We start from the raw sequence: 19,578 nt of genomic DNA, 5'->3' as shown, positions 1-19,578 counted from the left end.
TAACAAAGATTTACTAACAAAATTAAACACAAATGATTACATCATGATGCCAATGAGTTGTATAAGTTCTGGGATTCCTCGTATTCTGAAACAAGCCAAGGATTATTACAAATATCGCTTGCAGTCATTCTTTGGTCAGGGTTCTTTTCAAGGAGTCCTGCAATGACATCTTTAAGTTCCTGAGGTATTGATGGAACCTCTGGAAAAGTTAGATCTCCTAAATCTAAACTTTTTGAGACATTTTTAACGTAGTTCTGCTCTACTTGGACAAGACCACGCTCTAGCTTGTATGGATAGCATCCGAAAAGTAATACGTAAACTGTAACGCCAAGACTCCACAAATCTGGTGGTCTTGGCTTGTATAAAGTCGGAGAGACTTCGGGAGCCATGAAAATGGGGGATCCTGTATATCCTGTAAGTAATTCATCATCTGATTTGAGGACTGCTGATACAGAATAATCACATAAAACATAATTTCCGTCCAAAAGTAGAATATTTTGTGGTTTTATATCTCTATGAACTATTCTATGGGAGTGCATGTATTGAAGACCATTTCCTATTTGGTAAACAAGCTGTATTGCCCCAGAAATTGAAATTTCTGGTTTATTAGATGGTTGAAGAGCGCCATGCTGAGCAAGTGGCATAGTAACGATAAAATCACCTGTTACTGATTTGAAATGTGAAAAAACTTTCAAGCAATAGTCGTTATCAAGCATTTTTGCAATTTCTACTTCTAAAGGTATGCCATCGCGAAGATTATTAACTTTCTTGTATCTTTTAAGGGCAACTGATATGCCTTCGTCATTTTTAATTGCTTCATAAACAGCAGCTTCTGCACCATCACCAATTCTGCGTATAATTGAATATCCTTCGATTTCTTCGTCTGCTGATTGAAAATATGATTGTGATTGCTTTGTATTTTTCGTGTTTATATCTTCACATAATGAAGAAGCAAATTCATCGCAAAAACGATTAATTGGATTTGAAACAACTGCAAGAAGGGGGTGCTCGGAGCCGTTAACTCCCATAACACTCCCTTCTTCTATCTTTGAACTGCTTATTCCCAAAACAAAAAAACCGGAAAAAAGTGCTTTCTTGTAAAGAAAAGTGTCAAAGATTTTAGAAAGAAATTTTCAAAAAACCAAACAAAGGTTTAATGATCTGAAGATTTCGGACCTTAAATTTGTATATTTAAGGGAAACTTCACATACTGGTGTTAGTTTTCTTTATTTCGATTTAGAATATTAGCTAATCATCTCAATATTTATATGACATTTTAAGAATAACTTAATCTCCACGCAGACTCTAGATGATGCCATTTATAATTATTAATATTTAAATGAAAAATATAAAAATTCTTAAACAAGTTAGAATATAATGTCTCATATTCAGATTGTAAATGACATGGTCTAGAATCTGAGCTGAAACTAAGTTATTCAGACGTAATAGCCATGAAAAATAATTTTATAAAATTGCAAAAAAGAAAAATATAATGAGATTAGGATTTGATAGCCATAATTTGGCTATCTTTAGAATATAAACATGTTTATTTCTATTACATTAATAAAAACATACAAAAATACGCTAATTTTTTGTTAAATTGGTCAATAATTCATCTTCTTCTATTATACTATTGCTAATTACAAGTTCTATTTGTAATTTAGCTTTTAAAATTTAAATTCAAAATTTTTCAAACAGAATTCTGTTTTTGGAACACTGGCCTTATACAAGATTTAACAGATAACATTCTATTCACTTTATCTGCTGTATAAATGTTACTTAAAATTTTTGCATAATAATTCTTTTCTGATCTACGAATGAAGTCATTTTTAGCTAGAGTCTTTACCATTTCTTTCTGTTCTTCGAGTATTTTGTTGTAAACAGGTGTTTCTTCTAAATAAATTTTCTTAATTTCATTCATTATAAATTTATTGTTGGCTGCATCCTTTACATCAGCTACTTCGAACACAACTCGAACATTATTGCATGGAAGAGGTTCGTACTTTGATAAAGAAAATCTTGTCTGTAAAATATGTTTATAAGTATCTATTAGCCTCGGATTATTAAAATTACATAGTATTTCTTCGAATTTGAATATGCTTTCGGATATAATGTATTCTAGATCTGTCATATCATCATCATGTTTCCATAGTTTATCAAAATATGTATTTAAATGATGATGTTGTAACATATTCATGATTGTATTCTGAAAATTTTGTATTAAATATTGTAATTCATCTTTGTCGTAAACTGATTCTAATTTTATCGCAATTGTCTTTGAATCTATTGATATTGGTCTAATTTTTCGATCTGCATCTGTGTTCCATAATCCTCCTCCGAGAATTTCTCGATTAAATTTCAAATAGATTCTATCGCAATTATTTGCTGCTGCAGTAGTTTGATATAAGCTCATATCGCCCATTTTGACTATATACCACCCTTTGTTCGGATTGAGATTGATGTCATTACCGTTTTTTACGCCCCAAATTTGAAATTTATAATATGAACTTGGTTTCATGTTTGTTAAATCAAGGAGAACGGCGTTTGTACTTATTTTACATCTAGCTTTAGTGCAGAAATTATGATCTAATATTATAGGTTCATCATTAGACATAAATAAACAATTAAAAAAAATCCACACAATGGGGGAAAAATGACTTTTTTCCATTTCAGAAAAAAAATTACATATAGTTTTTGATTCCAATAAATTTGAGTATTAAAATTATTATAAAAATTCTTTCCGACTTTTTCAAAATTTGAGCACTAAAAGTCAAGCAAATTTGCTAATTTTTAATCTCTTTTTTAAAATATGACGTTTCTGGCTAATTTTCAGCGAATTAAAAAAAAATCATTTGAAATCGAAGATACAGTGACTTGTATTTTGATATAAAATATCAATTTTCATACAAAAAACACAAAAATGCACATCAAATTTTTTTGAAATCACGAAATAATTATACAAAAAATGTTAAAATTCATATAAATTTTGAATTTTTAAAAAAAATTTTAGAAATTCTAATTCTGATTTTAAACCAAATCTATTAATGAAACAAGAAGAAGGAAGTATAATTCACTCCAAAAATAGTCATTCAAAATATATTTCCAAATATTCAAATTTGAAACTCACTAATTTTCGTTCGCCAATTGTGAAAATCTCAATTTATAAGTGTATTACTTTAGTACAGAGTTCTTCCGAAGCTTCTCATTGAATGAGAGACTTCGTAAGAGTATTGTCCATGCAGAAGTGGTTCACTCAAAAAAAAAGTCATATTCTATCTGAATTTTGGCCATAAAAAAATAAACATCATATCATTGCTATTCTTATTTGATAACATTTGTTTGAGTAACGAAAGGTTATTTTTTTTTTCAAATGCTCAATCTGAGATCTCAACAATTCCTTGAAGAATCGACACAGCGAATTGACACATTAAGCTTTTTGCTCTCAGATGCATTTAACAAAGCTGCGAAGTTCTCAGAGCAAGCAAATCTTTCTCATCAATCAATTATTGCTTCACAAAAAGCTATTGGGTACACAAAAGACTGCACCATATTCAAAAAGACACAACCAGAATTAGCAACTTCTTCTGACATCATTTTGTCCAAGATAAAACAGTATGAAACATCAAAAATACTAGATTCAGACGTTAATTCAAAACTCCATGTAGCATTTTGCTATATAGCTATTTGTGATTACGTTAGTGCTTACAAAATCATTGATGCAATTAGTTTAAATTTAATTCTTCAAAATTCATATCATGCGCTTATAATCGGCTCTTTATATCAATATTTTGAGTTTCACGACAAGTCATTAGCATATTTTACGAGTTGTGACCCTCAAACTATGGAAACCGAGTACATTTTTGAATTATTTTTCAGATTCTCGATTTCATATCGTGCGTTACGTTGTGCAAATGAATGCATCCAATGTATACAAAAACTTTACGAATTTATTCCAAATTATCTTAAAAAATTTGATATCGACTTAATTTTAGCTTCTGCATATCAAGACTTTGGCGATTACACTCAGGCGAACTCAATTTACGCACAGCTTTACACAATGTTCCCTGAAAACACGAATGTACTTCAATCTTATCTTTGGTGCTTATATTTGGATGCAAAGTCAACCAGGAACTTTGACAAAGTTGCAGAACTCGCGAAGTATGTTTCCGAGAAATTTCCAACAGTTGTTCCGTTGAATTTAATTTGCGGAAGAATTTTCTTGACGATGAACAACAATCCATCAGCATACAACTGCTTTACACGTTGTATCAAAGATATGTGCTCTTCTCCGTACTTTTGGTGCATGCTTGGCACTATTTACTTCAAAAACGAACAATTCGATGACAGTATCATCGCCTACCGGAGATCTTTGTTCTTAAATATTACTTGTGCGGAAGCTTGGTATAACCTTGTCCTTAATTCAATCAAAAAAGGTGAAAAAGAATCAACAGAAAATTTGATCGGAAATGCTCGAGGAAGTTGCCCTGATATTGTACCTACGTTAGAGGCATTGGTACAGAATTCACAGGCAATGCTCATGGATATCGACGAATCAAAGCTTTTGTCACTTCCTTCAGATTATTTGGTTCGATCAATTTTAGACCCTTTGCCTCAAATATTGCCTTCGGATTTGGGACTTCCTGACAGCACTGTTCTACATTTACAAGTCAGGGATGTTCAATCTTTATTTTAATTTTATTTTTAATTCTTATTGTATTTTATTTTTGTGTTTTATTGTTAGTTTTATTAAAGTTATCCAAGCCTGTTTTTGTTACATTATTTCTTTTATTGTTTTTCCAACTCTTAATTTTTTTTTATTTCCTTGATGACTAATTTCTTCATGAAAAATTATCATTCCTTTATTAATAAAACATAATCTAGAATGGGCATATGATAGATAACTCATTTATTATCTAAACAAATGACTTCATGTTTTATCAAACCTTTTCTAAACATGTTAAATTTAAGATTTTTTCATCTCATCTGGAGTTACAAAAAGTAAAAATTCGATTTTGAATTTATATTAAAAACGAGTTTTAGTATTTGAAACAATTTTTATTAGTATAATACATTATTTTCCACGTAAAATTATGCCTTTTCATTGAACATTCAATTGAAATCAAATGCAAAAATAGGATTTATCAAATCGTTTCTATGATAAAATGATTTCTGAGTCTATTGAAGAATAATGGCTATGTGAAAAGCAATCAAATCGCAGTACTTTTGAAGTAGTAGGATATGAAGGGTTGTGTGACTTTTTTTGTTACATCTATATATAGACGATGCATTAAAATATATTTATTTATAAATCATTAAAAAATTAACATTAATTTTAAAATAATTTTTTTTATCTTTTATAAAAGAAGCTATATATAGATGATGTCAGATATTCCGTGATTAATTAATTATTTTTGAAGAACTGAAAGTGTCACCACGTCACCATGTCACCAGGTTAATTAACTTCTCTTAAAAATGATGACAACATGACATTTTGACAACAGGTACGAAAGGAGGTATAAATATAATGGAGTCATAATCAAAGACCTCATAAACGAGAAAAAGAATTTGATGAGTTCAACATTGAACTTTAAGAAACTAATGATTATTTGAATTTATGAAATCAATTATTTGATTCATTCTTTCTTCAATCTCTTCTATTCTTTTTGTTAAATCATCAATTTTCATTAATGAGGTGATTCTTGATTGAGGAATAGATTTCAAACTAACCACCCCCTTTATTTTTGAAATTTTGAATCCATCAACTTTAAACATTTTATTCAATTTACATGTTGTCAATTCTTCAAATAATTTTTTATTATTAGCATAATAGTCATTAAATTCTTCAACAGATGAAAAAATTTTTATTTCAGTAATTGGTTTAACAACGTTTATTTTTTGTTGAACATTTTCACTTTCATTTATTTCTTCCTCCTCTGTTTCATTTATTTTTAAAATCGGTTTCATTTATCATTAAATAAAAATTAGAATATAAGTGATGAAATATATTTTTTTAATTAATATTAAATCAGAAATGGCGGCAGGATTCTTTAAAAAATTATGGGATGGAATTAAGAAAGCTGCGGGTTGGGTTCATAAAAGATTATTAAACCCATTGCAAACTTTTTGGCACCAGTAGCGAAAACGGCAGGAACTATCATAGGTGGAGTATTAGGTACTAAAGCAGGTAATCCGGCGATGGGAGCACAAGCAGGTAACGCAATTGGTGGAATAGCTGAAGGAATACTTAATAAAATAGGAGGTAGATAGTGGAAAAATAAATAAATATTATTTTTATCTTAGTATCGGTTGAAGTCTTTGATAAACTTTTTCTCCTTTATTTAAAACTTCTCTTATTGGGGCAGCTTTTGGTGTTATTGATTCAGCAACGTCACTAATTGCTTCTTTATTCTTAAATATCCAATTTGCTCCCTTCTTCAATGTTTCCCAAACTTTACTCGCTCCTCTTTTTACTTTATCCCACAGTTTCTTAAATATACCTGCAGCCATAGTTGATTATTTCATTAAAATTAAAAATTCATTTTCATCTTTTAATTTTGATTTTTTATTTATTAATAAATGACGACTAACTATTTGGTGCCAAACACTAAACCGATTAATGGAAATGTGTTTCATTCATTCGAAAAGATAAATGAAATATTCGCAAAGAATGACGGTAGAAGATATTATAGAGAACTTGAAAGTTCATGCTATGACTCTGATGCTCCATATTTTGATGATAAACAAACTCATTTAAGAATTACAAATCCGGCTCATGATGTGAACCAATTAGGTGACACATATATTAAACGCAAAGTTAAAGCAACTCTAGTTTCAAATAAAGCTTTCACATGTGATGCCGCTTTTAAATGCATGCGTTTATTCGTTGGTTACAAATCATCAAATCAAAGCTTTAAACAATTAGAAGTAGAAACCGAAAGAGGTGATGCCGGTTATCTTCAGATGGATTGCGCCCGTGAATCTTTCGCATTTGCAACATATAAACCAAAATCAGAAAGGAAAGTTAAAAAGTTTGTTCATTCGTTATATAATAATGTTCAAAAATATGATAACTCAGTATGTGGTAAATATATTGACCCTTCAGAAGTTTTCAAGAAAGCAAATGAAGAAGTTGATGTCACTTTTGATATGATTATTCCGGTAAATGATTTGTTAGCATTTCAGGCGTTCGATGATTATCCTAAATCATTTGGTGATATCATTCTTAAATATTATGTTTTCAGGGATACTTTAGTATTTTGTCAGGTTGACCCGTTAAGAGTTGCTGATTTACAAAATTACGTTTATGAAAAGATAACTGATGAAAATTATGAAAAGATTATGAATCATGTTTATAAATATGATCGCAAATTCCAACAAATCGGACTTCCTACCAAATTAATTACAAGCTTAGCCGCTACATCTGCTGACGCAACAGTTGATGACGTTATTATTTCATGCACAAAGATGGAAGTTTTAGAGGATAAATGCATTACACCAGGATACGGTTTAATTGAAGAATCAGTTAAAGCAATACCACGTTTATTTAGTAAGGAAGATCCATTCATGATTCCAGCTCAACATATTGACGTTCGTTCACTAAATGGAGGTTGCATCACTCCTGAAGGTATTAGCTCAGATTTCTCATACGCTCTTCATAATGTTACAGATGTTGTGTTAACATTTCCGAAGAATGCAATGCAAAGAACGGTTTTAGAAAATCCAATGCTTCGAGGTCTTCAGGTCACTATAGATTCCAGAAACTTCCCCGATCAAGCGATGACCACAGTGGGCGACATATTCTTTACACGTATGCTTCAAGCTTCTGATTTAGATGGAGTGAATGAATGCACAGAAGAATACGAGGACTCATTAACTAGACCACTGAATGCAGATGATGGCACACCATTAGCTAGAACATGGAAAGACCAAACTTCATTCTTATGCACTATTCCAGTTCAACGTGATGGAGCGGGTATATTCTTTGATGGATTAGAAACTTTCAACTCACAAGTTACAGTACAAGTGAAAGCTTATCCAATCATTCAGGGTGAAAATGACACTTACTGTTCAAAGGTGACAAATCCTCCTCAGGTTTGGTTTACTAGGACTACATATTGGACATGGACACCGGACGAAGGTTTGAAATATCATCCAACAGGTACACCACCACAGTATAGAAGTTCATATGATGAAATATTGATGAATAGAAATGTTTAAAATTATAAATTTATTTTTGATTAAATGGATTTAAATTCATCCACCCCTTATGAAGAATTAGCGGGAGTATATAATACATACGTAGATGATATGATTAATGAAGCATTGAGTGATAATAGAAATGCTCTATCTAAGGAAAAATTAATGAAAATTCCATATTGAATGTTACTTAAATTCAATCACTGAGCAATTGGTAAAATATAAAAAAACTTAACGATATTAAACAAATTATCATTATTGCTAACTTCCCCCTATTCACATGTGTTAATTTATATCAACGTTCAGGTTCCCTTCAGATGATACATTTGAATCTTTAAAGCATTTAATCAAAATTCCAATTATTTATTTATCACAAGAAGAAGCAGAAGATTATTTAAAAAATTTTTAATGTATAAAAATTATATACAATCGAAGCAAGGATTAGAGGATAAAATTATTGATAAACAACGAGATGAATTATTTGAAACACTTTCTATTTCAAATTTTGATAGAGATTTTTGCATTCACTCATTTCTAAGATGATGCAGTGAAATCAAAACTAATAACAAATGAGAAATCATATTTTAATCAGTTATTAACTCAATGTCGACACATTCAGTGTTCATCTTTTTATGGCTGTTCAATATTTCAAAGCATTAAGCACAAACATTAAATCAAATCTATCAACACTTTTCATTTTCAGTGGGTTTAGTCGTCAACAGTTGAACGTTTGCTTTATCAAGTGAATTTACCAATGAGCATTAATGAACTTTACACACAATATCAGCAATTAGGTGAACATGGAAAAATAATAGTTTGATTTAAATAAGGAAGTGTTAAATTTGATTAACTTTTTATAATTAATTTTTATTTTTATTTATAATTAAACATGACAGAAATGGCAAATCTTCTACAGGTTCCATTAAAACAAGGAACAAACAAAAAGGGTGCATATAATAGAACTATGAAAGTTCCTGATGGAATGAAAAATTAGTTCATATTGTTGCTGGTCTTCAAAAAGATGTTAAACAAATGAGAAACGTTTTAACATTACCAGAAGCTCAAGCATATGCCAAACGTCAAGGTCCAAATTGGGAAGCACACGAAGCAGACATTACGGGTCCAAATGGAAAACCTGATGGTATAAATGAAGTTTTCATTACTGATGGTCAAGGTAATATTAAAGTCATAAATGGTTACAAATTAACTATAACTGATTATCCTAAACGTAAAGCATATAATGAACGTTATCTATGCAATTTGATGAAAATGGAAAAGCTGTTAAACAATACATTGGAGAAGGTGGAAAATGGTCCAATTAATTCATACCGTCATAATCCATATTCTTATTTCAATGAAGAATTAAATGCTATTGAGGGACCAGATGGATTACCACGATATTCTAACCAGTTTGATGGTCAATTATGCAAATATTAGACCTGAATTCAGCTAAGAAATTCTTTAAAGTTGCTTTATTCGATCCAGTTTTCGCAAATGTTAAAGATGAACTTAAACATCAATTCAACCAATTATAGTAGCAAGAATTGCATCAGGTGCTTTATCTCAAGCATTCAAAGATTTAATTAAGAAACCATTATATCAGCAACGAGGTTTAACTTATGATTTAGTTAAGGAATTAGATAAAAGAAAATTTGAGAAATCAGATGATTATAAGAATGCAATTAATGAATATATTAGGTCTATTAATTACAATGAACCAGCTAAAAATCAACTTCAAGAACAAATACAGGGAATAATAGATTCAAAACTTCCAGCAAAATAAAAGTTTAAATATATTTTTTTTATTCGAATATAAATGAGAAGACGTTTCACTAGTCAAAAGAACACTAACGCAAAAGCAGAGATTACGGTTGGTTATAACGTAAATGATGATAAATCACGAATTATTCAAAATGTTAAAGTTAATGTTAGCCCTGAATTAACAAGGTCAGCAACTCAACCAATTTATTAACTCGTGACTTACCGAAAAAGGAGGAGGAGCAAAATAAAGAAGATGGAGACCCAATCATTTTATCTGAACCCGGTAAAGAACCTGCTGAAATTCCTACTTATCCAACATACCCCCACCTTTTCATCAAACATCGAGAACCCATATAAAATAGACATTAATTCTGAATTAATGAAAATTTACCGTGATATATAATTAATAATTATGATTCAATAATAAATTTAATTGACCAATCTGGTTTAATTATTTTTACCTTATGAATCATTAATTTACATTATCGCCATTCTTTGTGATGTTCAAGATTCAGACGTTAAGATTCAATTTTTCATAGATGATGAGGTTTCATGCTGCGGAACAGTTGCAAAAATAAATCCTATAAAGGATATTAGCACAATTAAGATATCAAAGAACGGAACAACAACTGAACTTCATTTAACATATAATGATATTTATAATAAAATAGTTGATGAATATAAAATATCACTTGAAAAATTCTTTGTTAAGGCTATTTAATATTCAAGCATTAACATTATCGAATAATAATCCTTTGAATCATAATCAATAATAATTGACCTTTCACCAGTTTTCTATCGTTTGTTTTATTTCTTTTGTTCCCCACTATCCGGATCGGTCATTGTAATTGTTTTTGTTATAGTATCAGCTTTATCTTTAACTTCAATCTTTTTTCCATCGGGATATTTAAACCAAAATTCCAAAAATTCGATATTGTCAATCTGTTCATATTTTAATCTATCAATTACATTTTTAATACCATCTGAAAATCTTATGAAATGGTCATTATATGGGTTTGATTGAACTAAATTTGAATGAAGTGAAATATAACCTGTTGATGAATATGACACTGACTCATATTTTCTGAAAAACACTAAAATTTATAACATGAATGAATTTCTTATTCGTTGAATTTATGAATTCTTGAGGTAATCTTATTCTAGTTTTATTTATCACTGGAAAATAACGCTTTACCATATTTTTAATCGTAATAAAAATGTCAATTATCAATATTATTTCGAATAATAGCTGTGAATTAAATTTAACAGTTAGCGGAATTTATAATGTTACTCTCGTTTCTGTGAGTGGTAAATTTAATCCCATTCTTTTAGACCCTTCAGATTATATATCATTTATTAAAGATGACTTGAAAAAACGTATGATATGTATATAAATAATGTGATAGCGAAATGGGATATTAACATGATTTTAAGTTATTTAAATGAATCATTTATCATATGGTATGAAGAAAATTTTAAATCAAAACCCGATAAACTTTTTGAACTTGATGAAATAAATAACCTTATTAAATTCCCGCTGAAAATTAAATTTTGTACTCCTCATCTTCGTTCATTGTTGGGGATATTAAATTTTGAAAAAGATGTTGGGGATGTTTTGTATTCTGACACTGGTTCCAATTTCATTTTAATCAAATGTGATAAAGTTAATACCCCAATGAGATTTTCACATCAAACATTAGACCCTAACTCTTACCCATCAATACAAAACATTTTATCCATCAACTTAAACACATTTTCTTTATCATATCCGTTTCAATTATCCGGGAATTCATTTATTCTTCATTCAAAAGATTTATCAAATATTAAATTTAAAATAACTGACCTATTTGATTGTGATTTAGAATTTATGAATGAAATATTATGGCAATTTCAAATAGAGAAAATAGCTGATGAGATAACGGATTAAATATTTATTTTTAAATCGTAATAAATGATTAAACAACAGCAACTTAAGGCGCAAAGCGCCCAGGTCCTTCAGAAAATTACATACGCCATATATGCATATAATTCAAAGACGGCAGAACAAACGCAAAGGTTGAAATATGGAGATTTGGAGATAGTATTGAAAAATGACCATTTCGAATTCGTTTGCAAAGGTGGTGCAGTGATATCAAATATAAAAGAAATTTTATTTATGAATTCAAAAATTAAAGGAATAACGGATGATATAACATCAATTCCACCAGAAGAACAGAGATATTACGCATTAAATGCATTTCCTAAAGTTTTGAAGATTGGAAGATTTAATTTAAATGAGGAATTCATAGAAGGTTTCCTAAACGACATAATGAAGAAGGTGGATAAGGAATATGTGGATAGTGAATTAAATAAGAAGGCAAATTTGGTTTATGTTGATGAAAAAGATAATGAAATTAAAGAAAAGGTTGAATGGTATCATGAATGGACATCGGAGACTTTTAAAGTTAAAGCTGATACAGGATGGGTTTCAGGATGTTTAGACCTTAAAGCAGATAAAACTTATGTTGATGAAAAAGATAATGAAATTAAAGAAAAGGTTGAATGGTATCATGAATGGACATCGGAGACTTTTAAAGTTAAAGCTGATACAGGATGGGTTTCAGGATGTTTAGACCTTAAAGCAGATAAAACTTATGTTGATGAAAATTATGCAAAGAAGTCGGAAGTAAATGATGTGATTACAAGCATGAAAAATGAAATACTTCAAACATTATATCCTGTTGGTTCTATTTATACGTCAATGAACTCAACAAATCCCGCAACAGTTCTGGGTTTTGGTACGTGGAAGCAGATTGTAGATAAATTCTTATACTGTGCTAGATATTCAAAGCAAACAGGAGGTTCGAAGAAAATTAAAGAAGCAAACCTTCCACCGCACACTCATACAGGAACGACAAACTTTTCTGGCGACCATAGCCACTCATTAAGAGACCACCCATTATACAACTCAGAGTATGAAGCTGGCAATGACGTTTTATCTCCATCTTATAACAATGCAGCAAAAAAGATTTTTCGACCAACTGAACCAGGAGGAAATCATGTCCATACTTTCACAACAAATCCAACAGGCTTGGGTAAAGATTACATGCCACCATTTGTGACTGTATTTGCATGGTACCGAATGAACTAAATATATTTTATGTCTGTAATTAATTAGGTAATGAAGTAATGGATGAACTGCAGAAATATATTTTATCGTTAATGGTTTTTAGGTTATTCAATAATTAATTATTTTTGAATAACTGAAGGTGTCACCACGTCACCATGTCACCAGGTTAATTAACTTCTCTTAAAATTACTGACAACATGACATTTTGACAACATTCCCGGAAATAAATTTTATCGTTTATGTTTACGTTAATGTTTTCATTAATTTTTTCGTAATGTTTTTAGGTTATTCAATAATTAATTATTTTTGAATAACTGAAGGTGTCACCACGATCACCATGTCACCAGGTTAATTAACTTCTCTTAAAATTACTGACAACATGACATTTTGACAACATTCCCGGAAATAAATTTTATCGTTTATGTTTACGTTAATGTTTTCATTAATTTTTTCGTAAATGTTTTTAGGTTATTCAATAATTAATTATTTTTGAATAACTGAAGGTGTCACCACGTCACCATGTCACCAGGTTAATTAACTTCTCTTAAAATTACTGACAACATGACATTTTGACAACATTCCCGGAAATAAATTTTATCGTTTATGTTTACGTTAATGTTTTCATTAATTTTTTCGTAAATGTTTTTAGGTTATTCAATAATTAATTATTTTTGAATAACTGAAGGTGTCACCACGTCACCATGTCACCAGGTTAATTAACTTCTCTTAAAATTACTGACAACATGACATTTTGACAACATTCCCGGAAATAAATTTTATCGTTTATGTTTACGTTAATGTTTTCATTAATTTTTTCGTAAATGTTTTTTAGGTTATTCAATAATTAATTATTTTTGAATAACTGAAGGTGTCACCACGTCACCATGTCACCAGGTTAATTAACTTCTCTTAAAATTACTGACAACATGACATTTTGACAACATTCCCGGAAATAAATTTTATCGTTTATGTTTACGTTAATGTTTTCATTAATTTTTTCGTAAATGTTTTTAGGTTATTCAATAATTAATTATTTTTGAATAACTGAAGGTGTCACCACGTCACCATGTCACCAGGTTAATTAACTTCTCTTAAAATTACTGACAACATGACATTTTGACAACAGTCCAGGAAATTTGATGCAGTCCAAAAATAAAGTTAGTTTTAAAATTATTTTTATTTTTTATTCCTATATAAATGACAGCAACAAACAACAACAGCAACTTTATCATTTCTGATGAAAAAGTTATTGATTCATTAGCTGAGGAATTAGTTGTGGCAGAAACTAAAACCCTCAACGAAAGAATTGGTGAAAACAAGATTGATTTGCATAACTACCTCAAACACGATGGAGGAAGAGGAAGGAAAACTGGTATGGCTTTATTAGTAAATAAAATTTCAAATTTAACGATTATAGATGTTGATATCAATAAATCGTACAATGATGAACTTAAAGAAACAGTTAGAAAAGATATTTTATCAAAACTTTCGGATAAAGATGTTATCGTTAAAACCGCTTCAGGAGGTCTTCACATTTATTGCAACACTAATTTCTTCTATTCAGTTTCGAACAGAATGATTAAATGTTATTCTTGCAATGATTATGATATTGACATAATGACTTCTATGGATGATTCAAAGCGTTCTTTAGTAGTTATGGCTGATTCAAGAGTTCGCAAGAATGCAACAGAACCAATCAATACATACTCATTCATTCGTGGAAGTTACGATTCAACATTAACCAGAACAGTGAATGATTTATTAAATGATTTGAATATTAAGGTAAGAGTTGAACAGAAGAATGAAGAAATAAAGACTATCATGAATGAAAACAAAGATGTAAACATTGACGATAAACTAGCTCAAAGCATAGTCGATGGTATTAGTGATTTTGAAGTACATAATGACGGTGGAAACATGAATTTAGAAAAAGAAGTTACATTATTCACACTGTTTCAAGCTATTAATTCGTTACCTAATCATTTAATTAATGAAGCATACGATAACGTTTATAACTTCTGCAATTTAACTGAAAATGCAAAAAGTAATTTTGAAAAAGCACGTAGTAGATATGCTCATTTAATGACTTCTCCATTTGTTTTAGTGAAGATTCTAAAACTATACCAAAAGGAATATTATGATGAATACGTTTTACCTTTATTGCGTAATCCAAAAATAACATTTGATATCAAACTTGATGACTCGTTTTTGATAACAGATATTAGACGCAAGGCTGAAAATCATCAGTATAAAAACAGTTCTGAAGTAATTGAGGATTTATCACGTGTAATCCGTTTTGTAGATTGTGGAAATAAATATTTCATTCAAAAGGACTATAATATCCACGACAAAATGAATCAAATATCATTCGTTCTTCAATCAAACATGAAAGAGTCACTCAAAATGATTAAATTATTTAAAGAAGAAGGTAAAACCATAACAGCATGGGACGTACTATTAAATCAATTGTCTTCATTAACCGTTAAGGGTGTTTGCTTTAAATCTGATTCTCCAGATGTTTTCTCAACGTTTCAGGGTTATAAATACAACGTTCTCGAAAAACCAGATTACTCAAAAATTGAGATGTTTATGAATTTCATTAAAGAAGCCATTTGTGATAATAACGATGAAGTGTATAAATACCTACTCGGCTGGATTGCATCAATGATTCAACATCCTGGAATCAAGAATGAAACAGCAATTATTTTGAAAGGACTTCAGGGAACAGGTAAAAACAGATTTACAGACATTATTTCTGAACTTCTCGCTGGTTATTCATGCAAAAACATTACCGAAATAGGTGAGCTAACGGGTAATTTCAATTCAGTAGTTGAGAATAAAATGTTTCTTGTACTTAATGAACTCAAGAATGTAGGTGAAGATAGACTCGCAAACTTCAACGCTTTGAAATCAATTATTACGGATAATCAAATAAGAATTAATGAAAAGAATCAACCCAGAAGAACTGCTCAGAATGTTGCCAATTTCATTTTGGTAACTAATAACGTCTACCCTGTCAAAATTGAAGTTGGAGACAGAAGATACGTAGTTTTAAGAGTTAATGGTAAATTCAAGGGTCAATTTGATTATTTCAAGAATTTAATGGATTCATGCACTAAGGAATTTTATGATAATTTACTGACGTATTTTATGCAATATGACCTTTCATCGTTTAACGTACGAATCATTCCGATGACTGAAGCCAAACAAGATTTAATTGAATTATCAACAAATCCTTTAGATGTATGGATAAATACACATTATGATGAATTGTGTGCAGGTATGACGTGTAAAAATGCTCTATTCTGCAAACCATCAGACATGAAAGACAAAAACTTTCAAATGAGCATTAAGGATAAATATGAAAGGAAACAAAGAAAAATAGATGGTAAACAGACATGGTGTTATGTTTTGAAAGAAGAAATGAAAGGATTATATAAACAGGTTGAACCAAACGATAATGAGGATTCATTTACTGATGATGAAATACCTGTAAATGAAGCTTTATAAAGTATGATTGGAATTTATTTTTGCATTAATCCTGCTGTGTTGTCAAAATGTCATGTTGTCATCATTTTTAAGAGAAGTTAATTAACCTGGTGACATGGTGACGTGGTGACACTTTCAGTTATTCAAAAATAATTCATAAATGCCTTCCTCCTTTCGTACCTGTTGTCAAAATGTCATGTTGTCATCATTTTTAAGAGAAGTTAATTAACCTGGTGACATGGTGACGTAGTGACACTTTCAGTTATTCAAAAATAATTCATAAATGCCTTCCTCCTTTCGTACCTGTTGTCAAAATGTCATGTTGTCATCATTTTTAAGAGAAGTTAATTAACCTGGTGACATGGTGACGTAGTGACACTTTCAGTTATTCAAAAATAATTCATAAATGCCTTCCTCCTTTCGTACCTGTTGTCAAAATGTCATGTTGTCATCATTTTTAAGAGAAGTTAATTAACCTGGTGACATGGTGACGTAGTGACACTTTCAGTTATTCAAAAATAATTCATTATTGAATAACCTAAAACCATTAACGATAAAATAACTGATAACAAAATTTTATTTATTATATAAATGGATACCCCACAAGCTCAAAATTTACCACGAATCATAACAAGGGAGGAAATGATAAAAATGATGCAAGAACTAATTAAAAACAACAAACCACGAAAACCGAGAAGATGCGGTTATGCAGTAATGATGGAAAGAAGAACCAGGAAGGGTTCGGCGTCTCCTCGAAGAGATGTTGTCGAAGAGGAATAAAAATTAAATTTGGGATAGAGTTTAAAAATTCATCTTTATTAAATTCATCTCTTCCCAATCAATTTATTTATTCTATTAAATTCTTTTATTTTTGCTTCACTCAGTTTTAAGGATTGAACGGTAAGTTTCTAATTTTTCGATTATTTCTTTCCTCTCTTTATCTTTTCAGCCCCACCGCATTGCGGCTTCTTTTTGTAATAGCATATTTTTGATTTAATCTGTTTAGTTTCTTTTTATATTCATTGTCTGGACTCTTGGCTGCTTTGTTGTCACTCATTTCTTACGAAATAAAAAAAATTAAATATTATTTAAATATAATGGAGTAATAAAATAAATCGGAATTTCTATTAATTTATTGTCAACTTCAACTAATGCATTGCCGTTAATATATCTAACAAATTCAGCTATTGTGTCAAATCTTCGTCTTCTTTTTGTCATTGATTTATCAGTTTTTCCATAATCGAGATGAATCAAAACTTTATCCCCTTGTTTAAAATTCATGAGCCCCGAATTAATTTGTTCACGTTTAACATCATTCAACCTTTCCATTTGCTTTCTAATATATTCCCATTCTTTTGAAATATCATTTTTCATTTCCACCGGTTTCATGTTTATAGTTCTATGCCATGTATTATTGTAATAATATACTAACTGTTGTATGATGGAGTCATGATTTCCATCCCAGTATATCTGACCGTTAACCCCTAACGCATCTCTAAGAGTTCTCATTACCGCATCAACTATTTTATTATGAAACGTATATGGAGAGGATGAAAAGAAAAAATTAATTTGTGGGAAATAATGAGCCATAGCTGCCTGAAATCCTTTATCACCATCACCCCTGATATTATCTACTCTTTCATGATCTAGTAAGTATTGTATAGCCCTTCTTGTTTCCTGTTCTGTTTTCCCTTTCACTGGAATGCAATATAAATATCTAGTGTTAATGTTAATGGCAAATAAATAAGTAACGTTTCCTTTTGAATATTCCAGATGATCGATTTCGTATGAATATGGATATGGAGCAAATGAAGGCGACTAAATTTTTCCTTTAACGGTTGAATTTTTCGGGTCAATTGGTTTATTTAATATCTTGAAATCCTTTTAAAATCTTTTTGCTTCTTTAATGTTTGAAATGGATATAATAAAGTGAATGATGAAGGATTAACTGAAGGAGGAGGAGGTACTGTCGTTGGAGGTTTTGGTGTTGCAAGTGGTTTAATTTTATCTGCTTTGATTTTGGATTTCATTCCCCCCTTCATTAATTCTGGATGTATTCTATTCATTTGTTTTAAATATGCTGTATATAAAGGTTTGATATACTTTCCCGCTTCGAGTTTATGTTGAAGGATGAATTCCAAAAGTTGATCTTCATTTAAAAGTCGGGCTGAATATGGTTTAACTAATGAATCATAAATTAAAGCTTGTGCTTCATTTATGGTCTGAAGGACCTGGGTGTTTTGCACCTTTTGTTTTTGTTCCTTTGTTTTTTGCGGCTCATGATTATATAATTTATATAATTCATCAATATCTTCTTCTGTTAATACTTTATTTTTGAAATCTTTCAATTGTTTAAGTTGTGATTTAGTTTTTTCCTTTGTATATTCATTATTTTTAATTTTGTCTTTAATTTTAGAAATTATTTTATCATGATATTTCAAAATTTCATTTTTATAATACGGATAATAATAATCCACATCATCACCCGTTATATTTTTATTATATTTTTGGAGATATGATTTTAATTCATAATAAGTAAGAAAATTTTGATTAAGTACTAAATCATAAATTAAATTTTTTAAATCTGCGCTATTCATTTATATAAAAATAAAATAAGTGTTTTAAGGGTGCCCGCCTCTTTGAATCATAGTATCAAAACCATCATTAACGGTTCCTTTTGTCTCTTCTGTGGCATTTTATTAAAAATAAAATTTTAAATTGTATTAAATAAATGGCATACAACATCCATTTTCACAACATACAGCCTTAGTGTGTGCTCCTGTTAATGCAGTCTTACCGATTGTTAAGCGAGTCATTGACCCGTTTTTAAGTTGTAAATTAATATTCTGACCATCAAATATCACTTTATCATTTATTTTATATCCAAATAATTTTTAGGTGTTAATTGTTTATTTTGTCGTAAACTAACACCTTTCATTTTTTGTGCAATCTTTTTAAAATCACTTCCATCAATTGAACCGTTGAATGATGTATAACACTTAGGGCATAAAGCAACCATGTTA

At 29.9% G+C, this 19,578-nt stretch overlaps 9 protein-coding genes and 1 pseudogene across 10 annotated transcripts, besides 1 other annotated feature; 6 read left to right on the top strand and 4 right to left on the bottom strand.

Annotated features, from left to right (window-relative positions):
- Positions 1 to 17: 17 nt before the first annotated feature.
- TVAGG3_0866880 (peptidyl-threonine phosphorylation) lies at positions 18 to 1,089 on the bottom strand (the record flags this gene model as incomplete). The annotated part of the gene is made up of 1 exon (XM_001307440.1): positions 42 to 1,028. One exon carries the CDS (start codon positions 1,026 to 1,028, stop codon positions 42 to 44), a length of 987 nt encoding a protein of 328 aa, XP_001307441.1.
- Positions 1,090 to 1,584: 495 nt separating this feature from the next.
- Positions 1,585 to 2,635, bottom strand: TVAGG3_0866870 (uncharacterized protein; the record flags this gene model as incomplete). The annotated part of the gene is made up of 1 exon (XM_001307439.2): positions 1,691 to 2,614. One exon carries the CDS (start codon positions 2,612 to 2,614, stop codon positions 1,691 to 1,693), a length of 924 nt encoding a protein of 307 aa, XP_001307440.1.
- A 660-nt stretch (positions 2,636 to 3,295) lies between these two features.
- Positions 3,296 to 4,763, top strand: TVAGG3_0866860 (cellular component assembly; the record flags this gene model as incomplete). The annotated part of the gene is made up of 1 exon (XM_001307438.1): positions 3,371 to 4,693. One exon carries the CDS (start codon positions 3,371 to 3,373, stop codon positions 4,691 to 4,693), a length of 1,323 nt encoding a protein of 440 aa, XP_001307439.1.
- Positions 4,764 to 6,291: 1,528 nt separating this feature from the next.
- Positions 6,292 to 6,507, bottom strand: TVAGG3_0866850 (uncharacterized protein; the record flags this gene model as incomplete). The annotated part of the gene is made up of 1 exon (XM_001307437.1): positions 6,292 to 6,507. One exon carries the CDS (start codon positions 6,505 to 6,507, stop codon positions 6,292 to 6,294), a length of 216 nt encoding a protein of 71 aa, XP_001307438.1.
- Positions 6,508 to 6,576: 69 nt separating this feature from the next.
- On the top strand, positions 6,577 to 7,604 carry TVAGG3_0866840 (uncharacterized protein; the record flags this gene model as incomplete). Its single annotated transcript, XM_051249894.1, has 1 exon — positions 6,577 to 7,604. A coding segment is annotated over one exon (1,028 nt), but the record flags the coding sequence as incomplete, so codon positions are not given.
- A 37-nt stretch (positions 7,605 to 7,641) lies between these two features.
- Positions 7,642 to 19,578: part of a mobile genetic element that runs on past the window's edge.
- On the top strand, positions 7,723 to 8,217 carry TVAGG3_0866830 (uncharacterized protein; the record flags this gene model as incomplete). Its single annotated transcript, XM_051249893.1, has 1 exon — positions 7,723 to 8,217. The coding sequence occupies one exon, from the start codon at positions 7,723 to 7,725 to the stop codon at positions 8,215 to 8,217; it is 495 nt and encodes a 164-aa protein (XP_051085368.1).
- On the top strand, positions 12,266 to 13,087 carry TVAGG3_0866820 (phage tail repeat-like family; the record flags this gene model as incomplete). Its single annotated transcript, XM_051249892.1, has 1 exon — positions 12,266 to 13,087. The coding sequence occupies one exon, from the start codon at positions 12,266 to 12,268 to the stop codon at positions 13,085 to 13,087; it is 822 nt and encodes a 273-aa protein (XP_051085367.1).
- TVAGG3_0866810 (Prim-pol domain family) lies at positions 14,264 to 15,033 on the top strand (the record flags this gene model as incomplete). Its single annotated transcript, XM_051249891.1, has 1 exon — positions 14,264 to 15,033. A coding segment is annotated over one exon (770 nt), but the record flags the coding sequence as incomplete, so codon positions are not given.
- TVAGG3_0866800 (uncharacterized protein) lies at positions 15,452 to 16,576 on the top strand (the record flags this gene model as incomplete). The annotated part of the gene is made up of 1 exon (XM_051249890.1): positions 15,452 to 16,576. One exon carries the CDS (start codon positions 15,452 to 15,454, stop codon positions 16,574 to 16,576), a length of 1,125 nt encoding a protein of 374 aa, XP_051085365.1.
- On the bottom strand, positions 17,633 to 19,152 carry TVAGG3_0866790 (annotated as a pseudogene). The gene has a single exon. A coding segment is annotated over exon 1 (1,520 nt).

The sequence above is a fragment of the Trichomonas vaginalis genome, chromosome VI, assembly GCF_026262505.1.
Source record: "Trichomonas vaginalis G3 chromosome VI, whole genome shotgun sequence".
Taxonomy (NCBI): domain Eukaryota; phylum Parabasalia; order Trichomonadida; family Trichomonadidae; genus Trichomonas; species Trichomonas vaginalis.
Note: the sequence above shows the minus strand (reverse complement) of the source record. Positions and strands in the feature narration are given on the sequence as shown.